The sequence below is a fragment of the Trichosurus vulpecula genome, chromosome 3 (assembly GCF_011100635.1).
Source record: "Trichosurus vulpecula isolate mTriVul1 chromosome 3, mTriVul1.pri, whole genome shotgun sequence".
In the NCBI taxonomy this organism is placed as follows: Eukaryota; Metazoa; Chordata; class Mammalia; order Diprotodontia; family Phalangeridae; genus Trichosurus; species Trichosurus vulpecula.
In genome coordinates this window covers 362,329,432-362,341,603 of record NC_050575.1, presented here as the reverse complement: position 1 = coordinate 362,341,603, position 12,172 = coordinate 362,329,432, and the positions used below count along the sequence as shown (strand labels likewise).

At 43.4% G+C, this 12,172-nt stretch overlaps 1 protein-coding gene across 1 annotated transcript in view; it reads left to right on the top strand.

Annotated features, from left to right (window-relative positions):
• The window catches only part of ADAMTS18 (ADAM metallopeptidase with thrombospondin type 1 motif 18), a 195,337-nt gene extending 183,837 nt beyond the window's left edge, over positions 1-11,500 (top strand). The window contains exons 20-23 of the mRNA XM_036750035.1: positions 2,737-2,922; positions 3,608-3,820; positions 6,591-6,738; positions 11,382-11,500. Coding sequence (XP_036605930.1) covers positions 2,737-2,922; positions 3,608-3,820; positions 6,591-6,738; positions 11,382-11,500 — 666 coding nt within the window. The remainder of the gene's footprint in view (positions 1-2,736; positions 2,923-3,607; positions 3,821-6,590; positions 6,739-11,381) is intronic.
• Positions 11,501-12,172: the final 672 nt, after the last annotated feature.

Sequence of the window (12,172 nt, the reverse complement as noted above, 5' to 3'; positions counted from 1 at the left end):
CCTTTTCTTTTGGCCTTTCTTTGTATCTCCAGTGTGTAGCACGGTGCCTTGGTAGGTATTTAATTAATGCTAGTTGGCTGACTTACTTGACTAGAGAAGAGAATAGTCATCAGCAGCAGTATCAGCATCTTCATCATCATGCAATAAGCACCAATTATCCACTCTCTATACAAAGACAGAACTGAAATTGATTGATTGACTGGAAGACCGATTGTCAGGGATCTTTTTTTTAGGGCATTCCTCCAAGTAAGGCAGAGTTTAGGGTCTCTTCCAATTCTGCTAACCTATGTTCCAATATTCCTCTTGGCTCTGACATTCTGTGGCGAGGCACTGAGGCATTGAAAGAGAAGTCTCTTTGGGGTGAGTGGGAGGATCAAGTTTTGGATCTCAGCTTTGTTACTCCCTAAGGATGGTTGGCTCTTTGAGTAAATCATATCTTCTCTCTGAGGATCAATTTGCTCATCTGTAGAATAAAAGAGTTGAACAAGATAACCTCTACAGTCTTTTCTAGTGCTGAATTCTGTGATCCGGTGAGAGTCCTTCAGCTCACACAGGAAGTTACAAGGAATATGACCTTGGGGACGGTGAAAGGGAGGGATGGTGGCATATCAGGTTGCTGCTCGTTGGAGGGAGGAGGAGGTATCTAGTCTGAACTCAGCAGCTAATTTATGAGTCTTTTTGATGTTCCTGAGGACTCAGGGGAAAAAAGGGTCAGGAACAGGGGACTCACTAACCCAGAGCTGGCAGTGTGGATTATACCCCAGCCCTCCATTCAAAGAGGAGCTACATCAGGTATCTACAATCCTCTTTGATTGCCTGAAATCAGTGAGAGAAGGGAACTTCCTGAGTCTGTATTTAAAGCATATATTATTTGAGCTGGAAGGGACCTTGGAGATCCTCTAGTCACAGAATTATAGGTCTAAAAGGGACTTCAGACACCACCTAGGCCAACCCTTTTGTAGAGATGAGGGAAATAAAGGCCCAGGGAAGTTAAGTGGTTCCCCAATGACACACAGGTAATAAGTATGAGAGGCAGGATTTGAACCTACATCCTCTGACTCCAGAGCCAGTATTCTTTCTACTGTGCCACAATGAATCCTTAGTCCTACCCCTGTTACGCAGGAGAATGCTGAGGCTAGAGAAGGTAAGGGGCTTGCTTGAGGTGAGACAGTTTATCAATGACAGGGCCATGAACAGAACCCAGATTGCCTGACGGTCCAGGTCACCTCAGACATACCTAGGGTCCCACGGTGGTGTATGGTAGAAAGTCGGCCAATTCTGCTACATGATGGTTGGCATTTAAATCAAACTCTCCAGGGCCTGTGAATATTTCAGTAAAATTGAACTGCATACATGCTATGTTATGATGCAGCATCAAGTTATGATAGACATTCTTTTGAAAATCCTAGAAATCAGAGATTGTTATTGACCTTTTCTTTCTTGATTTATTAAATCTCACAGACTGTCAGAGTAGGAAGAAACCTTAAGAAATAGAGCATAGTCAAACCAAATCAACAAGCGTTTATTAAGAGCTTACTATGTGCCAGGCACTGTGCTAAGTGCTGGGCATATACCTAAAGGCAAAGGAAAGCCCTTACCTTCAAGTGACTCACATTCTAAAGAGGGAAGCAACATGCAAAAAATTATACATAAAAAGATATATGCAATGTCAATGGAAGATAATCATAGAGTCTCAGAGGGAAGGCATTAGTTGTGGGTGAGGAGGGAGATGAAGCAACTGGAAAGGTCTCCTGCAGAAGGCAGGATTTGAACTGAGTCTCAAAGGAAGTTGGGAGAGCTAGGAGGAAGAGGTGAGGAGTGAGAGCATTCCAGGCATGGTGGATGGCACCTGAAAAGGCCATGGATGCAAGAGAAGGAGGGGTCCTGCTATAATGGATGGGAAGTGCTGTAGAAATGCCAGTCATTAATTACAAAGCACAAAATGACAGAATATAGAATATAAAGAACTGGGAACAACCTTAGATATCAATTGGTCCGTACATCTTAATTTATAGAGGAGGATGTTGAGGTCTCAAAACAGGCAAGGGACTTAGCCAAGGTCATACAGGTGATAAATGACAGAGTCATTCACTGATAGGACCATGGTTTGTGCTTCAGAAAAGAAAACTTCAGGGCTGGAAAAACTTTCTGTTGGCTTCTTGACAGCAAGCAGACACCAATGTGGACTGTCTCTGCCTTGAGGGATCCCTGGATTTGAATTTTTCTCATTCCCATGGGGGAAGGGCAGGAGACAAAGCTGCAGGAGCTCCCAGAGTAGGCTGGGAAATCCTCCCCATGCCCTCTTATCCACATTCACTGATGTCTGATGATTTGGCCTTATTAAGGATATCTGTGTTTTAGTCTCAAAATGGTCAATTTTTTAAAAAATCGCAAGGACTCAGAAATGTTTCCCAGCCATTTCCCATGGGTACCGAATCTAGTGACTGCTTGATATAAAGGCCAAAGCTCTGGAATGAGTGTAAGAAGAGCTAGATTCTAGGGCTGGCTCTGCTATTGTCTTGAGATCATGAGTCCTTGGAAATGTTGTTATTAAATCTCAGTCAAGAGAAAATGAATTGCGTTCCCCCCACCCCACAATGATTCTGTTAGAAGCATTGAATTTGTTGATTAAAAGGCTTCTGTTGGGGGTGGGGTTCCTAATTTACTTGGGATTGGGGGGGCACATATACTGTGATATCCACACTAGAGTCTGATGTGCATTTTCTCTCTCCAAAGTGTTCCAAGACCTGTGGGCGAGGGGTGAAGAAGCGGGAAATCTACTGTCAAAGCCCTGCCAGAGGTGATGTCTTACCAGACAACATGTGTGACTCATCCCCAAAGCCAGAAGCCCACGAGGGCTGCGTGTTAGGCCGTTGCCCCAGGAATGACCGGCTTCAGTGGGTGGTTTCCTCTTGGAGTGAGGTAGGATCTTGGACTTGCTTTTGATTTCCAGGGAAGGTTCACAAAAGTCCTGTGGACTGGAGGCTTCCATGCCAACACCCTTTTTTCCTGGCCCACAAAGTGACAGAAAGCAGTTGTCTCTTTTTTTCCAGTGATCAGTCATGCTAATCCTACATTCACTGTTATAACATCTACTTATATATTCTGCCGCACCTCATGTCACATAGAGTAAAGTTAAAGTGGGAAGGATGCTAGGCTGGGATTGAGGAGACCTGGTCTCTAGCCCCAGATTTGCTGCTCACTAAAGGTGTTTGACTCTAAGCAAGTTGCCTCCTTTCTTAAAACCTGTTTCCTCATCTGAAAAATGACAAGCTTGGCCTAGCTTTTCTCTAAGATGCTATCTAGCTCAGACATTCCATCTTCTATGGTTCCTTCATTTTATGTAAAAATAAATGTACACTACATACATGTAACATACATGAAGATCCATATATACAGTGTGACTAGATGAGTGCCAGGTGATTTGGGGGGCAGGACACTAGCAGTTGAGGGGGTCAGGAAAGGCTTCATACAGAATGTTCTTGAATCTTCCCTCTTTGAATTGGACAAACACCTGGTGAAATCAAAACCATCCCAGGTTGTTGGGGAAATCAGGAAGCATTGAGCAGGAGGGTCATTTTCTCACTACCTACTCTTGGTCCTCTAGTGCTCAGCATCCTGTGGTCCAGGCATAAAGAAGAGGGTCACCCAGTGCAGTGAGAAAGGCCTTCCGGGAAAGCTGATGGCTTTCCCAGAGCGCAGATGTCGTCACCTCAAGAAGCCAGAGGTGGACCTGGAGGAGACCTGTCACCAAGGAGCTTGCCCCATGGCCCTTAGGCCCACACTGGTAGCCCGATGGTATTCTTCCCCTTGGCAACAGGTAGGTCACGCTTTTCCACATCTAATAGTACATTATACTTGTACATATGCTAGTTGGAGGGACAGCATGGTGGAATGGGAAGGGTAAGGAATTTTATCTTAAAAGATTGATATAGGATTGAATCCCAGCTTTAAATCAATAAGTATTACTATTCGCATTTTATGGATGTGGAACCTGAGGCCCAGATCGGGGATGAGATCCCTAGAAGGTAATATAGCAAATTAATGGCAGAGCCAGGCCTCAAAGCCTCTTCTCCTAACTGCCAATCTAGAGACCTTTTCACTTCCTCAGGCTTTCTCAGTTAAACTAGTCCTTCTGCTTAGAGCAACAGACTTCTAGAAGCCTGTCAAAGGATTCCTTCCTTCTATCTCAGAGTGTTCAGAATTCCTCTCTCAGAAATGGTCACACTGACCATGCAGCAGCTTGATGGGGAAGGCTATGTAGCAAGGTTGGGGATAGCTGGGAGAGGCCTATATCAGAAAGAGCTATTCAATACAACATAACAAACATTTATTAAACGCCTATAGTGTGCAAACCACACCAAGGAGAGCTGTGATGAGATTCTTGTACATCATTAGAAGGGCTCTTAGAGAGGATCTAATACAGGGTTCTTAACCCATAAGAAGTCTGTGGAAGAGTTTCAGGTGGTCTGTAAACTTGGATGGGGAAAAAATACACCTTATTTTCACTAGTCTCCAACATTTCTTTAAATTATTTAAAATTATTCATCTGAGAAGGGGCCCACAGGCTTCATCAGACTGCCAAAGTGACCCACAGTACAGGAAAGGTTAATCTGCTTCACTTTATAAATGAGGACCCTGAGACCTAGAAGTGGGCTTGACTTTCTCATGGTCACACAGGTGGTGAATAGCAAATCCAGGCTTCAGTGCCCCTTCTCCTGATTCCCAGGCCAGGGCTAACAGCTTCCTAGAATAAAAGAAGCTCAGAGTTGCAAAGGATCTTAGAGAACACCTGGATTAACCCCTGCACTGGAAGGAAGGGGAGACAGACTCAGAGCCGCCTCCTGCTGTCCAGGCCTAAAGTAAGGCCTCAGGTTGGACAGTGAGGCCTCCAGCCACAGACATTGGAGGAGGGCCTTCTCAGGAATGCCTGTGGCTCTTGGTAGAAGGAGTTGCTGTGGTTGGAAATGAGAGGTCACAGTCTGGGCACCTCATCACCTCCTCAGCTTCAGGGCACCCCTGCTTTACCTCAGGCTGTCACATGTGCAAGGCTTACCTGGAATTTTTTAATCCCATGTGATTGATTACTTGGTTTTGCCTCCAGTTGTCTCAGCATTCTGGGGAACAGCTTTGGTGTTGCTTAGCATCTATAAGTCATATGCCTTTGGACAACAGACACAATGCATTTGGCCAAGACATTTAAAATCTGATCCTTTCACTTAGGGTTAGGATAGACAGAGGCTGTCTAGTCCAACTGCCTCATCTTACTGATGGAGAAATTGCAACTCAGGGGAAAATGACCTGCCTGGGCCCATGTAATTGATAAGCAACAGGACTAGGATTTTAATCCAGGCTTTTTGAATCAAAATCCAGCATTTTTGTTATGCTAAACTGCTTGTGGAATTGATCATTAATCTTTGAAAAATATTTTCTATTTAGAGCAAGAGTAATGGGACAGATGTGCCTAGCTATTATAAAACTTCTCATATAAATACATCCTTCTTTACCTTTCTTCTCCTTCTTCTTCTCCACCTCTTAGTTCTTCAAGAGACTGTCATTTGAGGAGGACTATAGCCTAATGATAGGATGGGAAATGCAATGTACTAGGCCACTCTGGGGTGTACAAAAATAAATAAGAACTGACATTAGGCAAGTAACTTCCCCTCTTGGCACCCCAGTTTCTCTATAAAATGAAGGGGTTGGACCAGATGGTCCCTAAGGTCCTATTCATTTATACTGTAGATCATAAATTTGTATTCTAAAAGCCCTTAAAGCACTGACAGTTTATGTTTTAAGAGCAAGCCTTCCAGCTCTAAAATGTTATGTTTTGTGTTCTAAAGGTCCTACCATTTCTGCCACTCTATGCTGATGTCAAATGGTGGATAGCTCAGAGCCTGAGGGTTAAAATAAACAATCCATTTAATAAAAACAAATTCAACTGCCCTCAGGTAAAAGCAGTTCCCAGGGCAATTAAAAAGCAGGTCACAAGTAGAAAAAAGCCTTGGCAAGAAGGTTAAGAGCAATGAACAAGGAAATTTTCTGGAGTCTCCAGAGCTCCTTGCCAGAACCTTAGAGCCTTTATAATCCTGCTTGCCCAAAGGGCCCACACAGCTAGGTCCCAAATCAACCCATCTGAGGACAAAGTTAATTCAAACTGCTCTGAGTTTACACCATAACTTCTTTGCCCTCAACAATCCTGGCCAGTACTGAAGGAGTTTGGGAAGTTAACTCAAGTCTCCCTGTTTTCACCAGCATAATGGCCTGCAACAGTGCCCTTTAAGCTCTAACGTTTCACTTTCTATGGGCCTTTGCAGCTGTGATGTTTTCAGCATTCCAGAACTTTCTCCTTCTCCTCTTCATTCTACTGCTTCTCCTCCTCTTCCTTCTCCTCTTTTCCTTCTCCCCCTCCTTCTCCTCCTCCTCCTCCTCTTCCACCTCTTCTTTCTCATCTTCCTCTTCCTTCTCCTACTCCTCTTATTCCTTCTCCTTCTTCTTTGTCTCCTTTTCCTTATCATCCTCCTTCTGCTAATCATCCAAGAGATATCATTTAGATATCAGTCTACTGACTCTGTGTTTTTTCCCTCCTGCAGTGCACAGTGACATGTGGAGGTGGCCTACAGACCCGAACAGTGCAATGTCTTCTGCAAGGCCGACCTACAGCCAGTTGTCTGGCTCACCAAAAGCCATCAGCAGTCAGAGCCTGTAACACAAATTTTTGCCCTCTACCTATGAAGAGAGGTAACAAACCCTGCACTTGAATTGGGTTTTGTTCATTTTAGAAGAAAAATATTTCTTTTGTTAACGTATTTAGACCTTTCCCCTCCTTTATTCATCAAACATTAAGCACATATTGTGTGCGTGGAGCACTGTGGTAGGCAATCTGGGGGGCACAAAAATAAACTAGACCTCAACCCTTATAGTAAAATAAATACAACACAGAAGTAACTATTCTAGAATAAGAACTGAGGCCCATTAAAGATCTTAGCTTGAAAAGGCTGAGTCCTCCACTGCATCCTAGGCCATTTCCAGTCATCCTGATCCGTACCTGGCCACTGGACCCAGATGGCTCCAGAGGAGAAAGTGAGGCTGGTAACCTTGCACAGCCCTCCCTCACTTAAATCCAATTCACTTGCATGTCGTGGCATCACCTGCCTGATGTCATGGTCCTCTTTGAGAATGAAGGACACACAGCAATTGGAAATAAAACAAATTATAGAGCTATAATTGAATGTAAGCTCCCCGAGGACACACTATTGTTTTGTCACTCACCTAACAAGCTTTAACTAAGTTCAGTAATATCTTTGTACTCCAGCTACCTACCACAGCACCTGCCATGTAGTAGGCACTTAAAAGTTCTAGCTTAATGAATGAATAAATAAGTTAACAATAATCACAGATCTCAGTTTTGGGAAGTACTTCTGATGTCATCTTGGCTAATCTGTATCTGTATATCCACCCTCTTTGTGGTATATCAAACAAGTGTCCCTTTAAGTTCCGCTTAAAAACTTCTAATGTCGAGGTTTCATGACCCATACCAGCAGCCTAGTCCAGTGATTGTAATCATAGTGAAAATGATGATGATAACAATATGATAGCTGGCATTCATATAGCACCTACTATGTGCTAGTGCTAAGCTAGGTGCTTTACAGAAATCTCACTTGATCCTCATACCAACCCTGGCAGGTAGGTACCATTATCATTCCCATTTTACAGTTAAGGAAACTGAGACAAACAGAGATGAAGTCATTTTCCCAAGGTCACACAGCTAGTAAATGATTGAGATAGAATTTGAACTTAGGTTTTCCTGACCCCAGACCCAGCCATCTACCATGCCACCAGCACAGTGTATAGAGCCCTGGACAGTTCTGGATGGTTTTTCCTTCAGTGGAGCCAGAATCTGTCTTTCCCCAGTTTCCACCTGTTGCTGCTCTTCTTTCCATGGAGGCCAAACCAAACCAGGCTAATCCCTCTTCTACATTATGGCTGCCCTCAAATATTGGAAGGCAGCTATCATGTGCCCCTGCACATCTTCTCTTCTCTGGACTAAATAAACTTTCCCAGGTGTTTTTTTCTCAGTCCTTTTACACCGTATCTTCAGTTCTCCCAATGCAGAGAAGCACAAACAGAATGGTCTGGGAAGTGAGAAAGGAGATGTCATTTCTATCTGTGAGGATCAGACAAAGCTTTTGGGAGCCTTGAATCCCCTCCTGTGGTGGCACCTGAGCTGGGCTGGAAGAACAGGTGTGAGGTCAATAGGCAGAAAGGGAGAGGGATGGGGATTCCAGGCATGGGAGACAATGTGAGAAAAGGAAAGGGCATAGAAAGAATAAGTAACAGTGGCTAGCAGTCCAGTTTGATTGGAGCAGAGAATATAAAGCAGTGAGCCAAGGTGAGATAAGACTGAAAAATCAGAAGGTACAAAGTTATGGAGTACTTTGAATGGCAGATTTAGATTTTGAACAATAATAAGTCATATTCTCATAAGTGCTTTAAGGTTTACAGATTGTTTTCCTCACAGTGACTAGCCCTTTGAGGTTCATAATAAGCCTTTGAAGGTTTTAAACTGACCTATGCATAAATGAGATGAGTCCAGCTGGGTGTGTGAAGGAGAGACAGAAGGGGGAAGAAACTAGAGGCAGGAAGACCATCAGGAAGCTATAATTATAGTCCAGGTAAGAGGTGATGATAATCTGAAGTAAGATGGTGGCATTTCAGGGGTAGAAAGGCTATAAGGAATATTGTAGAGGTGGAATTTATAGGAATTGGCAACTGATTAAATGTAGGGAAGTGAGATTGGTGAGAGAGAAGGGAGAACCAGTAACAACTCAGACATATCAAGCATGTGTGACTAGAAAGATGATGATGGGGTGATGTCATTAACCAAGACAAGGAAGTTAGGAGGAGGTGCCAGCATTGAGGGATGAGGAGGATGATGAGGGAGGTCAATTTTAGATGTGTTGACTTCGAAATATGAATAGGACAGATTCTATTATGTGCCCTCTATTATAGAGGATATGAAGGTGTGTGAGATATGGCCTCTCTCCTCAAGGAGCTTCTAGGCCATCAAATGGAGAAGAGAAGACATGGGAAAAAGACAAAGCAAAATATATAAGTTAAATATCGATATTAGACCCAAATCCAGATCTACTCACCCCTTCTACTGTGCTCTCTGGAATGCCTGCTTCATAGTTGATAAACTTTCTTTCATCTTAAAACATTTTTTTTTGCCACTTCCTCCATCTTCCAGCTCTCACTGAGAACTGGCTTCCTCCTGATGACGCTCACAGCGTGTGTTTCAAATACTGATTGCATTTTTCACTCATACCTTCACCTCACTGGTCATGGTGGTTGCATCATTGGAATAGAATACTCCTTGTTCCCTACTGCTACTACAAGAGTTTCCTACTGCCACCATCACTCAGAAACCTCTCCTCTTTGGAGATTTGTTAAATCCAAATTTATCATCCATTCAAGGATCTGGTAGCTGTCCTGGGACTTTCTTCTTTCTTCCTCAATAAGTTCAATGCCTGGCTTATAATCTTTTTTCTCCACCTCAACTTCTGTCCTCATAGTAAGGAATTTCAACAAACATGTGGGTGCTTCCTCAAACACCCTAACTTCCCATCTCCTAAATCTGCTTAGTTTCCATGACCTATTCCTCTACTCCACCTCAGCTGAACATAGAAATGGCTAAATCCTTAATCTTGTCACCATCCACAAGTATTTTACTTCCTTATTCATAAAAATTCCTTGTCAGATCATAATCTTTTATAATTCCATTTTCCCTCTGCCTTAAAACCCCTAAACTTTTCTTTGTCCTCACTATGCCTTCCATTCTCTCAGCCCCTTAGTTCTTTCCCAGGAAATCACCCCTGCAATAGCTAAAGTCTTCTCCCTTCCCCATTTCAACCGCTTCATGAACTACTTCAAATCGACACCATTCTCAGCTCTCGAGTGTCTTGCCCTCTTATCCTATGGAAGATCTTACCCTATCAAGAACAAATTTAAATTCCTCCTACCAAACACCACTTTGCTTTTGTTGACTTAATCCTGCATGGAGTTAGAGAAAATCATGAAAACCATGCTAACCGAATCCATTACAAATTTGTGTTACATCTTCTCAACTGGGCCTTCACTGAAGAAAGGGAATACATTCACACCCCTCTAATCAATTCACTATTCTACCTAATGGCTATTATAGACTTTTTCGTCCCTCCTCAAGCATTCCATGGCACCCCTTCTCCCTCCCTCTCAACTGAGTATCTTACCTTATAATTCATGGGGAAAAAAAAGCTGAGGCCACTCACTATCTCCTCCTTCACTCTTGTGTTACATAATGCCATTGCCCTTCTCCTTGCCAAGGCAAATCCTTTTACATGTGTCCTTGATCCCATTCTATCCTACTTTCTCCAAAAGACTGCCCCTTCTATCACCCCTATTCGCTCACGAACTTTCCCTCACTAATTTCTCCCTCTCTACTGGCTGCTTCCCTGTTGCCTACAAACATGCCCATGTTTTCTCCATCCTTAAAACCCCTCGCTTGATCTGGCTTAGCCTTGGAGAACTCAGAGTGCCTTCTTTACTGTGCAGTGGCATGAAAGGAAGACTTTAGGGGAATGATAATAATCACAACTTGCAATGTATAGTGCTACAAATATCCAAATACCAATATTACCCTGAGGAGTGAGCTCAGTGCAAAAGCCAGTGTTGCTGCATCATATAGTGTGTAAAAAGACAGGAAAGGCAAGAAGGGGTCAGGTTATGAGGGGCTTGAAAAGTTGTCAGAGCCCTCAGAACTTAGAACACGGTGCATCAGAGATAGAGAGAACATCAGAGGATAGAATGTCGCAGCTGGAAGAGAGCTTCGATAAGAGACCAGAAATAAAGTGATCTGATAGGAGAGACAACACATCTTGGAACTTACAACATCAGAGGTAGAAGGGACCTTGAATGTCACAGCTAGGAGAGACCTTAGGACATAAAGTGTCACAGCTGGAAGGGACCTTAGACCAGAGAAGGTCAGAAATAAAGTGACCTGATAGTATAGATGACATACTTTAGAATTTACCATATTCAAAGTAGGAGGGACCTTGAATGTCACAGCTGAGAGCAACCTTAAAACATAGAATGGAAGGGACCTTAGTCGTCATCTATCTGAAGCCCACCCAGCAAGTTTGCGGCAAAATTGAGATTTTGATCCAATATTTCTGATTCTCAGTACAGAAATATCTCCATTGGAACACAGTTGCCTCTCTAGAGAGATGGAGATGTTGGGGACCACAATCAAAACTAGGTCCCAATGATTACAGGTACAAGTTTGGCTCTAAGGGAAATGACCAGAGACCCCTGGCAATAGTTTGACTGGGACTTTCTCTTTTTAGATGAGCCACCTTGTGTGGATTTCTTCAGTTGGTGCCATCTGGTTCCCCAACATGGCGTCTGCAACCACAAGTTTTATGGCAAACAGTGCTGCAAGTCATGCTCGAGGAAGAATCGGTGATGGTGATAATAACAACTCATATTTCTCTAGTGCTTTAAGGTTTACAAATGCTTTCCCCAAAACAGCCCTGTGAGGTAGGTAGTGCAAGAATTCGTATCCCCATTTCAGAGAAGAAGAATCTATGGCCTGGAGAAGAGGAGAGGTGACTTGACCAAAGTCTCAAGACTAACAGACTCAAACCTAGGTCATCTGGCTCCAGATCCATTATTCTTACTACTACACTGTTCTGCCTATCAAAAATTATTTAAATGCCTCTTCGATATTGGGGTGGGATTGGTCTCCCCTTTTACCCATAGTGAACTTCTCTATCCTGGTCACTCATAGTACTCACCAGGCAGGTGGAGAATTGGGCTGAGGAGTGTGGCTACAGTGAAGTGCTTAAGGGACAGAGAACAGTTTATGTTGGTAAACCATGTCCACTTCAGAGCCCTTGGACATGAGATGCCATGATGGATCCTCTCTCATGAAATCCCTTCAGCTTGAGCTATCTTTTGGAAAATACAGCTCTATCAGACCAAGATGTACTCAGTTACTGACCAGAACCCAGGCATTTAACCATTTCTACATCTGTCAAAGGGACACATTGAGTCCACTGAGAAACCTCTTCTCCTTGTAGATTCATCAAGTCATAGACAGAGCTGAAAGGGATCCCTGAGCCACAGAATCTCAAAA